At 29.7% G+C, this 18,542-nt stretch overlaps 1 protein-coding gene across 1 annotated transcript in view; it reads right to left on the bottom strand.

The window, feature by feature from the left end:
• Positions 1-18,542, bottom strand: part of LOC106466712 (MAM and LDL-receptor class A domain-containing protein 2-like) — a 141,534-nt gene that overhangs the window by 79,781 nt on the left and 43,211 nt on the right. Inside the window, exons 18-26 of the mRNA XM_022394788.1 lie at positions 17,655-17,792; positions 15,091-15,347; positions 12,176-12,266; positions 11,775-11,888; positions 11,057-11,313; positions 10,049-10,283; positions 7,123-7,245; positions 3,562-3,698; positions 753-876 (exon numbers count right to left, since the gene is read on the bottom strand). Of these exons, the coding sequence (XP_022250496.1) occupies positions 753-876; positions 3,562-3,698; positions 7,123-7,245; positions 10,049-10,283; positions 11,057-11,313; positions 11,775-11,888; positions 12,176-12,266; positions 15,091-15,347; positions 17,655-17,792 (1,476 nt within the window). The remainder of the gene's footprint in view (positions 1-752; positions 877-3,561; positions 3,699-7,122; positions 7,246-10,048; positions 10,284-11,056; positions 11,314-11,774; positions 11,889-12,175; positions 12,267-15,090; positions 15,348-17,654; positions 17,793-18,542) is intronic.

Raw genomic sequence — 18,542 nt, 5'->3', positions numbered from 1 at the left:
ATACTAAAAACCTTATTTTCCTATAATCCAAATCCAAATGGTCTAATAAATTTAAAGTTGTGATAAAATTAAGCCATAAAATCTTTATTATGATAAACAAATTTCTGTTAAAATTCATTGGTGCTTGTGTAAACGCTTAATGTTAAAAAAAAACACTTTTTAAATAAACAACGATTTTTATACACAATTCTAAAAATGAGACTGTTCCCAGTCTCAAAAATACAATAAAATACTAAACAACTAAATAACATGATGAAAGATGGTGCAGTAAAACATGTTAAGCATATGAGACTGTTTCCAGTCTCATCAGGGTATTTGCTTTTATCCTGTATAGTAAGTTATTAAGTATTTTATTGTATTTTTGAAAGTGAGAGCAGTCTTATTTTTAGAATTGTGTAAAAAAATTGTTGTTTATCAAAAAGTGAGTTTTTTAACATTCAACAAATTACTGTTCAGTCTTAAAGTTATATACTGCTCCCAGTTTCAAATATACAATAAGATACTTAATAACTTACTATACAGGATAAAGGCAAATACCCTGATGAGACTGGAAACAGTCTCATACGCTTAACATGTTTTGACATGTTTTACTGCACCATCTTTTATCATGTTATTTAGTTATTAAGTATTTTATTGTATTTTTGAAACTGGGAGCAGTCTTATTTTTAGAATTGTGTAAAAAAATTGTTGTTTATCAAAAAGTAAATTTTTTAACATTCAACAAATTACTGTTCAGTCTTAAAGTTACATACGGTATTTCGTTGGTGGCTCTTGTGTAATGACAGGATCATCACAAGTTTTGTCAAAAATGCTGATGTCATCGATGGCAATAGATCCACTCGCACTTAAAAATCCAGGAGACCCAATAATCCAGATCTGATAATGGGAATAAAAAAACATGGTATAAAATGACAAGTCACATAAAATTTGATCAAGCTAATAGTCAACTCCAAACAATAGGCTATTTCATTATATACTAGTAAAAAAAAATCACTATCAGAAAATTTGCAATATAAATACAGAAGACAATCACTTCTATCAAGGAAAACACATCTGCAAAAGCATTTCCTTATTTTATTATGTTTAATAAGCACTGATAATCTAACGTACATAAAAGCCAGTGTGGGTCATGCTTGATTTCTGGAAAAAGGAGGAGTCATAAAAGCCAAAATGCATTTATCAAGATATAATAGGTCGATTACTGTCTGCCCATTATGATTTTAGTGACAGGGGTGCAAGGGGGGGGGGGTACTATGAAGCCTTATAAGTGTAGTGAGTGTTGGTATAATAAGCCTAAAGTAAAGACATAGTGTGGTACCACCTAACCTAGAACCAAGTGCATAAAATTTGTCATGAAAGTAAAAATATCAGTTCAATTTTACACTAAATTCGTTTCTGAATTAAGCTATTTTCTGTTATATCACCAACGTTTTTAATAAAAACAAACCTCTTTAATCACTGGACACTCTAAATCAAGAAATCAACGAATATTTTTCCAGTATTGTTGTCTATAATTTCATTTTATACTTTCAGTACATAAACTAACAACAATATTAAACATAAAAACCATTGTTGGTAAGTTGTATTACCAAAATGCACTGGCTTTTCTAAATATTAAAAGTTGTTAGTCTATTGATTTTTACCAATTATTATTATATGAAAATGCCATGAATTCATTTCATGAATGTTCTTAATTTTGATTGTCTCACAAAAGAATTTACCAACGTTTGAGTGCCTTGACTGCACTTTTCTGTCTCTTTGTTGGTCAGGCTTGATTTCACAAAATGTATTTATTTCAGGTAGCTATGAAATGTGAGGTTAAATTTTACTGTGATGTGAGGGTGGGAGTACTTATCCAGTCATTTTTGACAGACTATACACTACTTCTTTAAATATAATTTGCAAAATTACACTACAAACAATACATTATTACTTATATCTAAAAATGAGAATAAATGTTCCAAGTAAACTTGGTGCACTAGCTTTGTTTCAGCAGCTCAGTGATAAAGTTCAATAATAATGAAGTAGCATAATATTACTTAATTCATTTATGATACTTGGAAAGTATGCAGCATAATCAGAGTAATAAAAATTATAATTAAAGAAACCAGATAAGCTTTTCAACCTTTCAAAAGATGATCAGTAATGGTTTTTAATTGCATGTTACTTCAGTAATTTTTATGGTGTCAAAAACTGGATGTCACAAAATTTCTGTAAGTGATGCACTAAGTCATTAGACTTGCTTTTTTGTATTAATCTTGTCTGCTTAAGCTGTTAGATTTAGATTACTGTATTTATGTGTTGTAGATGTGACAGTTACTGATCAATGAGAACCAGCTTTAAAGATCACTAAAACTTTTGTTATAAAGCTTAAGTTGATGCTGTTTCTCTCGAAATGAAAAAATAAGGTAGTTTTTAAAAGCATTTTTAATAATTATTCACTTTAGATGTACAGTTTGTTAAAATAAATAAGGACTTATTGATGTTCATATTCCATGTAAATGTTGTCACCTGAAAGTTCTCAAAAAAATTATCAATTAATAATGTATCTAACTTTAAGTAACAAATGTAGCAATTAATATGTTACTGGTAAAATATGTCCATCATAGCTGCATGAATCATATACAATGTACAAACAATATGATGTAAGAAATGTTTTTAGTTTTGTTTTTCTAGCAAAGCCACATTGGGAATGAAACCACAGTTTTTAGTGGCCATAGACTAACTGCTGTCCAACTGGGGGAAAATGCAATGAATCCATAAAATGTGTGCCTATGTAATATCAATCATCATAAAGATTGAGGTATTGATGATATATGGCTCTTAATGAACAAAGGTTCCAAATTTTAAGAATGTAATAAAATTTACTGGAATTGTACAAAAATGATAATTATTAAATTATTTAAAAGAATTACATAGCTGGTGAAAAAAAACTAATTTAGATAATGAAAAAATATAGTTGAAGACATAATTCATAAACACATAAGATATTTAAAGAAAATCATTCTTAACAACTATCATCGAGTTCTGATTAAAAAACGAGACTGAATATTTAGTATATATATACACACACATAGTAAATACATCATCGTTTTTTCCAGTAAAGCTACCAACAATTTTGTCTTCATTGACAAAAAGTTTTACATTACAACTTTATGCAAAATCTAAGGTTTAACTTCAGGTAATTTTATAAACATGTTAAAAACCAATAAAGAGAGTAACATACAGAAACAGAAAGGTTTTAAAAGATTTTGGTGAGATATATGTAATTTTGGATTCCCAAATTATATAAATTCCCTTAAAAGTATAGATATAAAGCTAATGCTAAAACATGCTACATGCATTTATGCTATTACTTAATGCAGTATAAAGCTGTCTTTATGAATACTAGAGAAGCAAACAGACAGGAAATACAATGTACTATTTCTTCAAGTGAAGAAAATATGTGACAGTTGAACAGCAGTGTAGCAGCAGGTGGTAAATTTAAATTTAAAACATTAAAATAACTTATAGCACTGAAAAGTAAATGTTTTGCACTTAGTAATAGCCAATACAGCTCACCCTGTATGACTGTGGTAGATCTGAAACCAGTCTTTTAAACAGTTTCCAACCTTTTCCTTGAGAACCTTTTATTCCATCAACATCAAAGGCTGTTCCTTCAGGATATACTTTGTATCTGACTTTTATATCTCCGACAACTGAAATTGAAAGGAATAAATAAAAAATATATATTCTAAATCTAACTTAATACATTTTGTTTTGCAGTATGGATAAGAGCTAACAAAAGTAACTATAGTTTTCCACTTTTCGTATCATAATTTGCCATAATTTCAAAAAGTACATATAAACCATCATGTATACAATACAACAAATGTTACTAAATTTCAAATTCAATAAAATCATGTACAAAAATATATATATGTACATAATAAATATATCAAGATTTACCATAAGCATTGTAACCTATTGTTGTAGGTAGTTCTTTTTTACTTAGACATTTATATATATATTTTTGTTGGACAGAGGAAGTTTTAACATCATGTGATGAACACATTAGCTCAAAAACTAGGATTTTTTAAGAGTTTCCAAAATTATTTCAGCAGTAAAAAAAAGAAAAAAAGAGTTATTCTCATAACGTGCATAGATTGTTGACTAATCATTGAGTCGGCAAATTAGTTAGTTCATAACTGTAACTTTTGAATTTGCATCTCAATGATATACTAGAGCCATGGAAGGATTGTACTTTCTATTGACACATTATTTATTATTAAGTTAGGCCTGTTGTTTGCTTTGTGGAACTTGTACACATTTACAGGTTGAAGAACTCATAGTCAGAAAAAAAATGATTTTGTTATCATTAAGGTGAACTGAACCTTGCATTACTTTTTCTACCGAATAATCCACATGACCCTGCCTGACAACAGACACTATTATAAAACATAAAAGAAAAGACTGACTTATGCAGCTATGTTATATAAAGTTTTATATAAATGACCAGCATAAACACTTAACATTCATTATTCATCTTAATCACACGCATTTTCATTTAAGCTCTTACAGTTCTGCTAAACATAATTAAATTTCAATATTTCTATTTTCAAACAAAATTTATTTCCTCTTAACTTGGTTTCAAAATGCAAGTGCTACAATTCTCCTACTTAAATCTCAGAGATATGCAGCTACAATCTACTGTTAGTATCACAACACTACAGTAACACAGAACAGTGATAAGTTTGGGACCAGAATGAGAAAGAAGAAATTATCTTTCAATGCTTATCTTAATACGATTAATAAATTATGCACCAAGTGTGTATGCGCGTGTGTGTGTGTTTATATATATATATTAGTTCATTTATAAAACAAGCTTAAAATCTATGGTTATCCAACTAACTTGTACACAAACCATGTTTTCTATACTCTTTTTTTTTATACCTAAATGTTTAAGCCAGTACAGTGGTATTTTCAATACAACTTCAACTGCTAAAGTTACTTTTTTAAGAATATGTAATAACTGTAGTTGTTCCTTGTCACAGATAAAGAAAATTCTAATTATTCCTTAATTATTTTGAGCAGCATATATAAGTGTATTTTCTTTTTCGATTTTAGAAATAAACCTGATTTAACTAGTAATTTTAAAATCATATTTTTATTTTAAAAGTCATATGTTCAGCTGAACAAAAAATTGAATATGAATTAACGTTACAATTGTTTTCAGTTACCTTAATTATTATAATAGTTGAACAGAAAAGACAGTATCTGTCTATTTATCTATGTATCTCTGAACACTCAAAGTTAATTATAATAGTTACAATATTGATTGAGGTTGTTATCAAAAGTAAAGTTTCAAAAGTTGACTAATTCAGTTACAGTACCAAAAGTAAGCCAATGTGTTATAGGCCTAATTCTTCTTTTTTATACTTTTAATTTGTTGTAGTTCTCTATTTTATTTCAAAAGCTAATTGTCATTGGATAATGTTTTCAACTTTTGAGTTCCATAAGTAAAGTTCACAAAAACATAAAAAAGGGGAATATGATATTACAATAATTTCTTTGGTGTCCATATTCAGTACCAGAGAAAACAAAATTTATACTGTACAAGAAAATGATGAAAAATACTGTCTGAAATTACGATGACCTTTCAATAGTTTTTAAAAATAATATTAGCTATTTTTTCTTGTAATATTGCAATAGACAATTCTATTCATTATTGTTCAATGTCTTTAATCAGAGAAGTGAGAGTTAACATCATATTTAAAAATTGACAGACATTACATGTATAATCACAAAACTCCTGTAGAACTTTTTACTATACAGTCCAGCCCCATTCATCCAGTCAGCTGTGGGTCTAAGCAATTAATGGCTGCATAGCGAGGTGGCCGTATTACTGGGTGTTACTGTATGCGGTCAACTCTGGGATCAGACTGAGGCCTCAAAGGCATAGTACATACCCCTACAACTCACCCATAATACTCACCTTTCTATGTTCCTGTTTAATAGAGAATGTTGTAATAACATCCTTACATACCTATTTTTGTATTTCTTGTCTAAAAAATAAAATTCTATACTGCATATTTGATTAACAGATAAATGCTAACCTTAGAACTACGATGACCTTCATGACTTTTCCTTGCACCACACAGTATCAGAGGCCAAGGAGTGGTACTGTTGTTTATGTGCACATGTGGTGAGATCTGACAGTAATGATACTCAAATAATGAAAAAACAACTTTCTGCCATTTCCATCAATAGAACAGAAACAACTGATTTGGCTGGAAAAGCTATATTTATTGCAAAATAGAGGGAAAGGTGACAAAACTTGAAATGAATGTGCAAATTTTCCCATTTGAATAAATCTTTTTGTCACAAGAAGACCAAGGAGACAACAAACTAGAAGTGTTACAAATGACAAAGTTTAAAGGAGTGTGAAACCATACTGTTTGTTTGATCATGATTGTATGATCATCAGTGCAGTATGAGGTGTGATACATCAGGTAGAATTAGCATGCCATTAATTGGGAACATCAATGATCACCTACTTTGTAACACCTACAAAATGTGGCTACTATCAGTCAATATATGTTAGTGGCCTGGGTGGCTGCAATACTGAGTTCAAAGAGACAGCTTGGGACTGGGAAACAGGTGACCACAAGCCAAGTTGACCGCAATATGAGTGCTAATAGTAGTGAATGTTTTACAAACATAATATAGAAGGAAATATTTGAGACTGTGCCAAAATGGCTGTAATTAAGGGCTGATCACTATATCGCGTTGACTGGTATGTGGGTCTGGACTGTAATTCAAACTAACTGAATATGCATAACATTTACTTGAAAATACCACCCTTGCTAAAAATACTTATATTGAAAATATTCTCCCCCAAAAAATTTTCCCTGAATTTTATTAACTTCAGTAAGATACAAGGATGCATTTAATACAATTCAAAACTTTTTTTTTCAGGCCCTACAAGTTGCAGCTAACATCATATCAACAGTTTGTAAAAACTTACAAAGACTGATGAAAGCATGCTAATGTGTGTTTCAAAAAATAAACAATTTACATGTGTCTTAATCCCTAGAAAATATGCAAGTTAAAAGTTGTACAATAATAAACTCTAATACTTACACAGACCATTCATAAAGTACCAAAATGATATGCAGGCCTTTGGACTATAATGTAACATTTCACTTTCTATGATTGCTGTATCACCAGAACTTCCTGTGCCACTGTCCATGAAGATATACCAACCTACAGTTATACATACAATTAAATCTGAAATATTTTAATAAGTCTTACATTTATAAAACACATTAAAAACACAAGTTCAATAGATCATCATCAATTCTAGTAATTGTTAAATCCTAAACTGTTACCTAAAATTCTATGAGGGTCAACTAAGGGAATAAATGTTATAGTCACTGATATATCTAAGGAATTTCAATGATACAAAGGAAAAGAGGCATCATCTTATTGTGTAATTTTTTTATTTTTGTGGCATGCTCTTTAATTTATACAAATTCACATCCATCTGTAATGACACAAAATGATCCATTTTGTTTGTGTACATGTGGTGCCACCAAATATAAACCAAAGATGTACAAAGATACATTAGCAGCTAGTATTTAATAAAACTCTCAGTCTTAAATGGATGTTTATTTGATCAATAACTCTGAACCTCATTTGATCTTGCTCCTAATATAGTTACAAGCTATGTAGATAGCAACAACAAAATACACTTAATCTACCATCATTTTTGTTAATTTTATCTGTTGAACATTGTCATCTACTGATTGAATATAAAGCAAAAATTTAAGCACCTAAAGTTTTTAAGGATGTGTACATTGGCAAGATTATCACCAGTTGACAATATTAAGTATATAAAAATTATTTTCTTAAGTAATAAACCCCACAATTAAAAGAAACAAAAAATCATGAACAAAACTAAAAATTAAAAACATCTAAAATAAAGAACATATTTAACAAAGGAACACAAGTATACCTCAAAACTTCTTAAATAACTTCAGCTTTTCTCAGGCAGCTAAAAACAAATCTTATATGAAAACATTTAACCTCTTTAGTGAAGCCTCAGGTTACTGAAAAAGTGAAACGTTTTGACACAGGATTTATTTTTAATTACTTAAAAGAAGCTGAAATTTTTCAGAAATATCTAAAATATTGCTTGAAATTATCCTGCAATAAACTGTACTGAAAAAATGTATGAAGAACAAGTGCATTTTCAACAGAAAGGATTTAGCAATATGAATAGATGTGATAAAAAATATGTAATCTACATGCACAATGTAATTCAATTATCAAAATAAAAATATTTATAACTGCAACATCCAATACAATGTTTTGATGATTAGCAAACAGCTGTTATCCCACTACTGAGAAAACTGTTACACAAGTAATATAAATATTCATATATATCCAATAATGAAATTATACCATCATATTAGACACAACTATATGTACATCTATAATAACTTGAACAATGTTTTCAAAAATCCAAAAACAATGTACATTGTTTTACCAAGAAAAATCTTAAATGCTAGATACACTTGCTTTTTTCTTTAAAAACATATATGTTACACTATTAAGATACAATATTACAAGTGTAAAATAATCAGCAGACATTTTTTTTTCACCAACTCTGGTGTTACATCAAGACACATGGTAGTGTGTCATGCAGCCAAAACAACATGCAGGACACACTGTGTGTTATTAACGGGAGTGATAATTGATCACTTTTCCACTTTCTGTACCTCGGACTGTGGTAATACAAACTAACACATATTTTTGGTGATGTACTATACTGGACTCTTACTTCACACACTAAATTTCAAGGCAATCCATTAAGAAATACACAAGATATACAATTTCCAATTTTGATAGAATTTTTTTTTCTTCTTCGCACTGAAAGTATACACTTCTTTCATGGATTTTTTTCAAATTTGGTACACTGATAGATTTATACAACCTAGAATTAGGTGTCAAATTTGATCTAAATCCAAGTCACATGTGCAAAGTTATAAAAAAAACTGCTTGATTTTGACCCAAATATTTATGCATGTCTATGCAAAAAAGTCACGTGAGCTATCAGTCTGAAATATTTACTACAGCTTCACCTAAGAGTAAAAGTGGACTGTTTTTAGTTTTTTGTCATTCAGATTAAAGATTGCTGATTTACAACAGCAAAAATATAGGGTAAAAGCATGTACAGATACATAAGCATTGGTTAGGCCAAGCAAACTATATTAGCAGTTTCTAGCTCAAGTTTTCAAAAGAATCATAAGGATGAATGGTTATTATTCATTATTCATTGTCAACTTTTAATTAAGCACAGAATTTCTTAAATTTTATGAAGTTCTCCTAATTAAAGAGCATTTAGCATCACATGCTTAAGCAGCTAGTGTAAATAATGATGTTTGATACAGCTGTACCGATTGCATGGGAGTGCAGACAAGAAATTGTTAACCTAAATTCCATGGCATTAGTATAAAGGAAGCTATTAACACTGTTTTAGAGAAAAAAACTACCACCATATACTTTAAAGAATCCGGTTGGTTCTGTAAGGTATAGGTCTGTTCTGAATAATAGGGTTGCGATCCTAGAACTAATGTTGGTTATTGTCGAGTGTCACTTTGTTATTTGGTGTGGTTTGTTGGTGTGTATTGACAGAAAGTCATAATATCTAATCAAAATCACCTTATGTGTGAAAAAAAGGTGTGACCAAAAAATGATTCAGCGAGCGACTTAAAGGAATAAAATCAAAATTGGTGGCCAAACTGGTAGCTACACTTATAGCATTGATGAGAGTTTTACAGCAAACATTCATTCATTAGTCAGCTAGCCCATGTATTTTGTTTTACCTACCATCATGTCCCAAACTGAACTGGAGGCACTGTTGCCTATAGCTTTATATTAACAATACAGGTGTTAATACTTAAGTTACACTTTTCCTGACTAATACAAGCATTGCAGCATGCATTTGTAGGAAATTTTTTATATACTAAAGTACAAACAGTTTCATTTACAAAGAAGCCTTTACCTAGTGATGTTCCAGTTGTGTGGTCAGAGGTTGGACCAGTCCATGAAGATGGCACAGAACCTGAATTTCGTAGCCATACCAGACCTGTACTCCAAGGTTTTGGTAAACTTTTCCAAGTGCATAAATCATGTTCAAAGTTACAGCTTCCTGGGGAAGGGCATACATCATCTCCAACTCTCAGATCATCGAGAGCAATCACAGAATCAGCATTTTGCTTTTCTGAAGAGAATATTACCTAATAGAGAAGACAATGCATATATATATAGTGCATAACAACTAGAAAAACCTAATTTTTATAACAAGTTAAAATTACAGTTTAATAAATACAGCAAATTCAGTAAAATTCTAGTAGTTTTCATTTGATTTTATTTATGATACACTCAAATATCATTAAAAATATAAAGTTCTATTTATGTACATTGTTTTATAGAATAATTGCTTAATCTTCTCCATGTTTGTTTATTTTAACAATACATTATCAAAACATACTAGTTGTTAATGAACTCAGAGTCTAATGGTTTGAGCAACATTTTTCTATGTTTAGCAATCTAGCAAATTGTCTAGGAACTAATCTTCAGAAGATGAATGATTGAAATTACTTAAGCAAGTTAACTCTATATGTATATAAACAGTTAATCTCAATTTTCTTTTTTTTTTTTATTTATCATAAATTTAGGTAAAAAAGCATATCTTTAAACAATCAAGATGATGGCTTAAATTAACAGTTGATTATTGATACAAAAAGGTTATCTGAAAAAAATCTTACAGTTCATAATATTATGGAATAAAAAATAATAAGTTTTTGTTTGTTGTTAAGCACAAAACTACAAAATGAGCAATCCATGTTCTGACCACCATGGGTATCAAAACTTGATTATTAGCATTATAAACCATCAGACTTACTGCTGAGTAAAACAGTATTATTTCATACCTTATACTGTGCAAGATCTTTCATTGACTAATAATAAAAACAACAAACACAAAAATTCATCCTGATAGAAAAATCACCTTATAAGGTGGGTTAGTGATATCCAAGTTCACCATAACATACAACCATTCCCCTTTCAGAGATTCATATCCTTGTTCTACCCAGATGATGTTATTTTCATTTCCATCCCTTGTAGACTCAACCAAATTTACTTGTAATCTATCATCTTTCTTTCCCTCAAGAAAAAACCAGAAATGAAGGCAGCGAGTACCAAAGGTCAAATTGTAGTCTTGGCTTGTAAGAACACCATTTGCCTCATTAAACAGAACATATTTTCCTAAACCACAAAGAAAGAGTAGAGTTATTGTTTGAATTTTAAAACAAAAGACATCAATTCACAACCATACTTATAAAAAAGTTTGAATAATTATTAAACACACATACCTTTTGATAAATTAAAAAGGGTTAGTGAAATAACATATTCTTTAAACCATTTGATACATAAGTATAGACAGCAAAAAGTCATTTTCAAAAACATAATATTTAAAGGACTTAACACACTACTTGTGATTCAATAATAATATTTTTACTGTTGTAATTTCCAATATAAATATTTATCACACTGAGAAGTTATTTCTTAAACCAAAACTGAAGAACTATTTTTCTACACAAAAAAAATCTCAAATATATTTTAAAGGATGTATTTAATATTTGTTTTACTAAGTGCTATAATTTGATGAGTTACCGCAAGAAGACATTGAAAAACTCTCCCAATTTTGTTCACTGAATCTGTAATACCTGTGTCTGTGCCTGTTGAGTGATCAACTTCTGGTTGCCCTGCATCTTTTCCAGTAGTAAGTTGCACATTTTCTGCTTTCCACCCACAAAAGTCAGCTTCAAAGTCACATGTCACTTCATGTTGAAAGCAAAAAAAATTCTAACTGATCATATTAATAATTATATGGCAGTATCTAATAGTTTACTGTAGTATGAAGTACAAAGTTATGTAGTTTTGTAAATAAACCTCTAGAGCTAATATTCATAAAATTACCCATTTTTAGGTAAGTAAAACAAATTTGCAACAGACTTTTAAACAAAAAATCTGCAATATACATTTTTAACTGCTATCTTACAGATCTTTGAACAAAAAACCAATTTTTCAAATTTTGAACACATTAAAGTATAATATATTGACTTACATGGGGGTGGGCATGCCCTTTCCAGGACAACAATGTCATCAATAGCAATGGTTCTCCTACGATTACTTCCCAAAACACCTTCAAAGACAAGCTATGAGTAAATAGTAAAGGAATAAAATATTCACTAAGACACTGTATCTTCTTATAAGACTAGTCACTATGGGAATTACTGATTGTTTTCTAAGGTGTTGCTTTAACATTAAAGAATATAATTCAGTATTAAAGCTAACATTGGAAACTTCCTTTTTTAAAATACAGTTTGGATTCCACTGAAAGGGAAGAAGTTTAAACTACTATGACTGTTTCAGTTTGATGTTGTACAATCATTAAAAACTGTCCATCATGCATAATTTATACTTAATTGGTCAAGAATGATTAACTGTTTTGCAAAAAGTTATGATATATGTTTTATTATATTTGAAGTTATTTTCTGTTATTGGACTAATCTGAACCTATAACATACTTTTGTGTTCACAAAGTAAAATATAAAACATTTAAAATAATGTTATGAATTGAAATTTAATTCCTGGAATACTTTTGTCAACAGTTTGTATGATATTTAGCTTCTTCATAATCTTCTTTATTTTCTTGAATAATTACTATAAATAACAGCAGATGAGCAGTGAATTAACAACATTATTTTTACTATAACATTTTCTGTATTATACCTACTATATCAAAAAATTCTAAAACCCACTAGTACGCTTACTAACAGAATCCAGTAATTAAATCTATTTTACAAAATAATAACTGAGAAATTATAATTAACTGCATAAAATCCCTAATTTGTCATTTACTAAGGTAGCCCACTAAATGTGGTTTCAAAAATGTACTTATTAAAGTACTACACGAGTTTCTTTTTTGATACGTGCATTTTCACATTTGTTTTTGTTATTCAAATCATGTCTTATATATATGATAAGATTAATTCACTGACTGAAATTTTAGATGTGCCATACTGCATTTTTATTAACCCTATAATTATTACCTTGTTTTAATGCCATTCACTGCTGGTGGGATCCATATACTGCATAATATTGAGCAATTTTGTATTTGAGTTGATCAAAACCAAAGTGAGAGAAATCCCCCATTCCATACATAAAATACACATAGGACCCCAGCAGTAATTAATGGCCTCAATTACAATACTGATGATATCTTTAGATGTGGCAAAGCAGCTCATAGAATGGCTCCGAGGTTTTAGAGTACAAACTTTTAGCTCATAGCTCCATCATCTCTTCACAGATTTGAGATCTAATTACAGTTTTGGACTCAGGAGGTCAAACTCTTTTGGTTGATGTATTTACTCTAATTTACTTTAATTCTGCCTAAAAAATTTCAATTTGAGAGTAGGCTGGTAGAGATCCTGATAAGTAATAAAATTGAATCAGGTATATGCACACTCCATGCTTGGTACTGCTGGTGCTCAAAAATATAGCTAATAAAAAAAAAAAAGGTCTCATAAATTAATTTAATCCTGCCTAAAAGAATTTCAAGTGCCCCAGCATTTGAGGATTCCCTCTTGTTTAATTTTTGTGCCACTTACTCGTCCATAAGCAATTTTATATATAAAATATATAAATAATTTAGAAAAATGTGTTTAAAAGGCTGACTGGATCCATATGGACACCAATGATATTCTATGATCTGATATGCTAGAGTATTATGGGACAAAATACTTTGAAAATACCACTTCTTTTTCATACAGTTCTCTAACATATTAAAATAGACAATACCTAACTTTATTTCTATTACTGAACAAAATTCAGCTCTCTAGCAAATTCTAAAGTATTATCATTATTAAAATGTTGCACAACTATCCCATCTAAATATGTTAAAACTACAATATTTTTTGTCAGATTTCTGAACATTGTATTTTCATCAATTAACATTTTTATTGCTTTAGTTTTTTCTTATTCTTGATTTTTAGTAATAAGTTTCCATTCTGACCTTCAGGGCAATGAAAGTTGATTCATTTAAGAGAATATTATCATCACTGTTGTGTCTTAACTTGTAGCAAAAAAAAAGTTAATTGAAATTATTCTTTGTTGAACTCATTTATATGGCTGCTATTTTAAGTCTAATTTAACTAATTTATTGGCTAATCTGTTAAAATCCCTTTTCATAAAAATTAAACAATGAGGTGCCTTCCAGTGCCTTATATTTATTAGTTTATTACGTAGAGATTCTGCAAATGTCTAATGTTTTACTATTGGTTGTCATGCTGCACATTTCCTCAGTCTTTAAAGATTTAATTAATTCTTTGCTTATTTTGACTATCTTTTGAATTTTCAAAATGAATTTTCTTGAAAATTTTCAAAAACCACATATATCATAAAATATAACTGCCCAAATGACTAATTAATGGGAAGTCGAAAATTTCTTATGGTAAAGTATTTAATATAAGTATCAAAGCTTCCTATCAAAGCAAGTTACCTACCTAGATTTAAAAAACAACAACTAAGAATAAACCTAGTCAAGAGCATAGTTAACTGAATATACTTTTCTTAAATTCTGACTTATAAAGTTCAGAATGCATTGTTTCAACAATTGGATACCCTTGCTGTTAATAACAAGTTGATAGCTAATAAAAACTCTAATTATCAAACAAATAAAAACTTAAAGCAAAAAGATCTATTAAGGAGATACCATTTTTGATTATTTTTCCACACACATAAAAATATTATTGAACTATAAGCAACAGAATGACTCTGGAAATAAATTTAAAAAATAATAAGAACAAGAAACAAAAAATGGTAATTTGAATACAAGTGAGTAGGCCATTAAACACACTAAAACTGAAGCAATACCATTTTACGTCTAAAAATTGTTCTGCTTTTTAAAAGTTACCACACTGAAACACCAAGAATTTTTTTTTCCCAGTATAAAACATAACATTGTTTGAAAGTACGTACTTGATAATTATTCTTACTAATAATTGACTTTTGGGATTGTTGCCATGTATTTCCTTGTGAACCAGACTTTGTCCAAACTGTTTGTGAACTGTTCTGTGACTGAAATTGGACATTAAGAGTTCCAATTCCTTGGCCATACATGTGGTACCAGAACATGAGACAACGACCATCAGATGGTGATTGAATACTAGAAATAAGGTAAGCTTTGTCTCCTTCCTTTGCAAACTGTTCATACCTTGAGATATACATATAGTATCCTATATGATTAAAATAAAATCATATTCAGTTAGTGCATCATCACTATTAACTTCAAAAAATTAAAACATTCACATGAAGGGAAAAATAAAATAAAAAGATGCTTTACAAAAATTAAATACACTCACAATGTTTTAAAGAAAGATTACATGAATTACTTAACACAAAACTGTAAAATAGTTATCACTTTATAGTTTATTAAATAAAATATGAAATACCTAATAATTCTAACCATGTGATCTCCTGGTAATTACCAGAATCCGCATACAATATCATAACATAATCTCACTGTAACAAGATGAAAATGCACAGAATGTATTTGGAACCATATAATCTAACTGCACCTTAGTTACTACTTCTATTTCAAAAATTACAAATAAATTTTTGTGTAATCCATTTCCAACAACAACAAAAATCTAAACAGGATTACATTCATTAGTACAACAACTAAACAGTAGTCGACAGAATATAAACAAATACTCAGAGAACAACTAGATAAAAGCATAATGTTGAATTAAAGTAACTAAAACTTTTATGGTGAATATTTTTTTTTACTTTTCCATTTAAGTACAAAAGAATTAGTTAAGAAAATTGAAAATAAAAATCCTATTGAATTTGTCAAGCACACCATCATTACTAGCAAAGATACCCACATCAGGCATAGCAGTTAGTTTGTTGGCTTTACATGGATAGAAAAACAGTGTGCATGTGCCTCATTCACTGGCAATACAGCAGTATCAAAGTCATGAATAAAATAAGGGGTTTGAGAATCTTCCTGATGCATACACAAGAACCACTCAAAGTTTCATGATGATCAGGAATAAGGAAGTTAAAAAATTTCCATCATGGGTAAATGGATACAAGGACACAAGGCACTACCTAATGACTTCTAGAGGTTTTTTCTTTACATTACACAACTTATTCAGTTCTGTACAAAACAACAACTTAAAATAACATAATTTATTGATGCAGCAAGCAAATTAAATTTAGAAAAACTTGGTAAAGCCTTTGCAATAATTAGTTCTTGTTTTCAAATAACTTTACATGTGATGTCTACTATATTTTGGTGTCACACATTTTATGAGGGAAGTCGCTCTTAAAGAACAACACTGTTATAGCAGACTACAAGTCATTAGTAATGTTATTTATTAAAGAATTAAGCCAATATTTTTGCTTACAGTTTCCATCATCTTTAAAGATATTCATCACAATAATTTCTATTTCATCATTAACAAGAAGCCTTAAATGTTATCAAATTCAAATGTTTATATTAGCCAATTTAAATATGTAAAATGTTTTGAAATTAGATAATGAAAATAAAATTATTGAATTTAATAAATTTTTCTTAGTTTGTACATTTCTGACTGAGCTGCCTGCTTATTTTATTATTTTAAGAAGAACTGAGTAAATTGTTATAAGAAGCAACAAGTTTTGTACATTGTTTTAAATAAACTCAGTTTTCAATTACCAATGTATTATTGTTATATTACAATACCCTCTTGTCTTATAAAGTACAACAATAAAAATCAGAAATAAAACTAGCATGTGTTGAACAGTAATGTTGAAGTTGAAAACGTTTTTCTTTTAAAATTTAAAAAAAGGCATAAGTTTAATCATAACAATTGCCAAGCTAGAACTTGTGTATTATTGCACAATTTCTGGCTGTTTCATTTACTGAACTGAAGCTTTGGATCTGTACTGTTATCTAGAGCTAGAAACTGATGCAAAAACAGCTCCATAAATTATTTTATGAGTGCCTGTGTGTTTGTGTGTTAAATTCTGCTTAAAGTTCCTTAAAGGCTATTTGCACTAGCCATCCCTAGTTTTGAAGTGACAGATTACAGTAAAAAGCAGCTAGTCCCCTCCACCTACTGCAAACTCTTGGGCTACTATTTAAAAATGCAGTGAGATTGACTGTCAAATTATAATGCACCAATGTCTAAAAGAGTGAGCATGCTCAGTGATAGGTTTCAATCTAATGACCCACAGATTGTGAATTGAGCACCTTAACTGCCAGGTTTACTTTTGAATGATCATCAAGACTTTAGCCCAAGGCCTACTTGAGTCATACCATCAACTCAAATAGTATTAGAAGTGACATAAAATTACTTATTAAATTTATTGCCAATTATGGCAAGACTTAAAAATATAATGTAATAGTAACTTTACAGGAATAATTAAGCACTACTTTACATATACATATTTTTTTTGAAGACTGTAATTTTGGTCTAAATTATTAATGATCATTAAGTGATTATATCTATAATGAATTAAATATTATTCATTGTAATTTTATTTTATATAAGAACCTCTTCCTGTAGTGTGATCAGTAGAAGGCCCAGTTACACCATAGTTGGACTGTCCTTTCCCTCGTAGCCATTCTCTAGTACCATTCTTGTTTTGTGGATACCATCCACATTCATCTTCTTCAAAGGTGCAATTTAGAGCTGATAGAAAGAACATCATATGTAGAAAATAACAACATCCAATCAAATAACTAACTCTGAGAAAATACCTCGCACACATACTGGCTGAGCACTTCTAAATGTATGCCAAAAGATCTTGGACTACAAGCTTGTTAGGAATGGGATTCAATGTTTATATAAATATATATTGTTACGTCTCTGTTTGTCAATTAACTTTCCGTAATTTCGTTCCGACAAAACTTTAGCGACACAAGTCCTTACTTAATAAAACTGGTTTATTCTTTCTGAATAGCATTTCACGATACACTTATTTTAATATTCGCGCTAAAACAACCACTATAACGAACGTTAACTTCAACAATACGTCTCTCTCTGACTGCAGTTCAATTACTCATTACCTATACACACATATTATTCTCCCGTCATGTTGTCACCCTCTTTTATATACCAGACTATCCTATATCTAGTAAATACTAGGGCATTCGCCAAGGTACAGGATAGTTCTAGAAAATAGGTGGTGCCACACCAGTCACGTGACCTCGATGACGCAACACTGCTCCCTCCTTAGTATTGTTCGTCCCGAACAATTGCCACTTACAATAAACCAATAACAATTAACAATAACTTAATTAAATGTACAGAATTACAAACACAAAATTACAATTCAACAAAGTCTCTTAATTTTACGGAACGTATCTTCTTCCGTACAGGTTTCCGTCTCATTGGCTTCAGCTTCATATGGGGTTCAACTGCTTCATCAGTGAATGTCCT

This window comes from Limulus polyphemus, unplaced genomic scaffold, assembly GCF_000517525.1.
Source record: "Limulus polyphemus unplaced genomic scaffold, Limulus_polyphemus-2.1.2 Scaffold2355, whole genome shotgun sequence".
NCBI lineage: Eukaryota > Metazoa > Arthropoda > Merostomata > Xiphosura > Limulidae > Limulus > Limulus polyphemus.
Note: the sequence above shows the minus strand (reverse complement) of the source record. Positions and strands in the feature narration are given on the sequence as shown.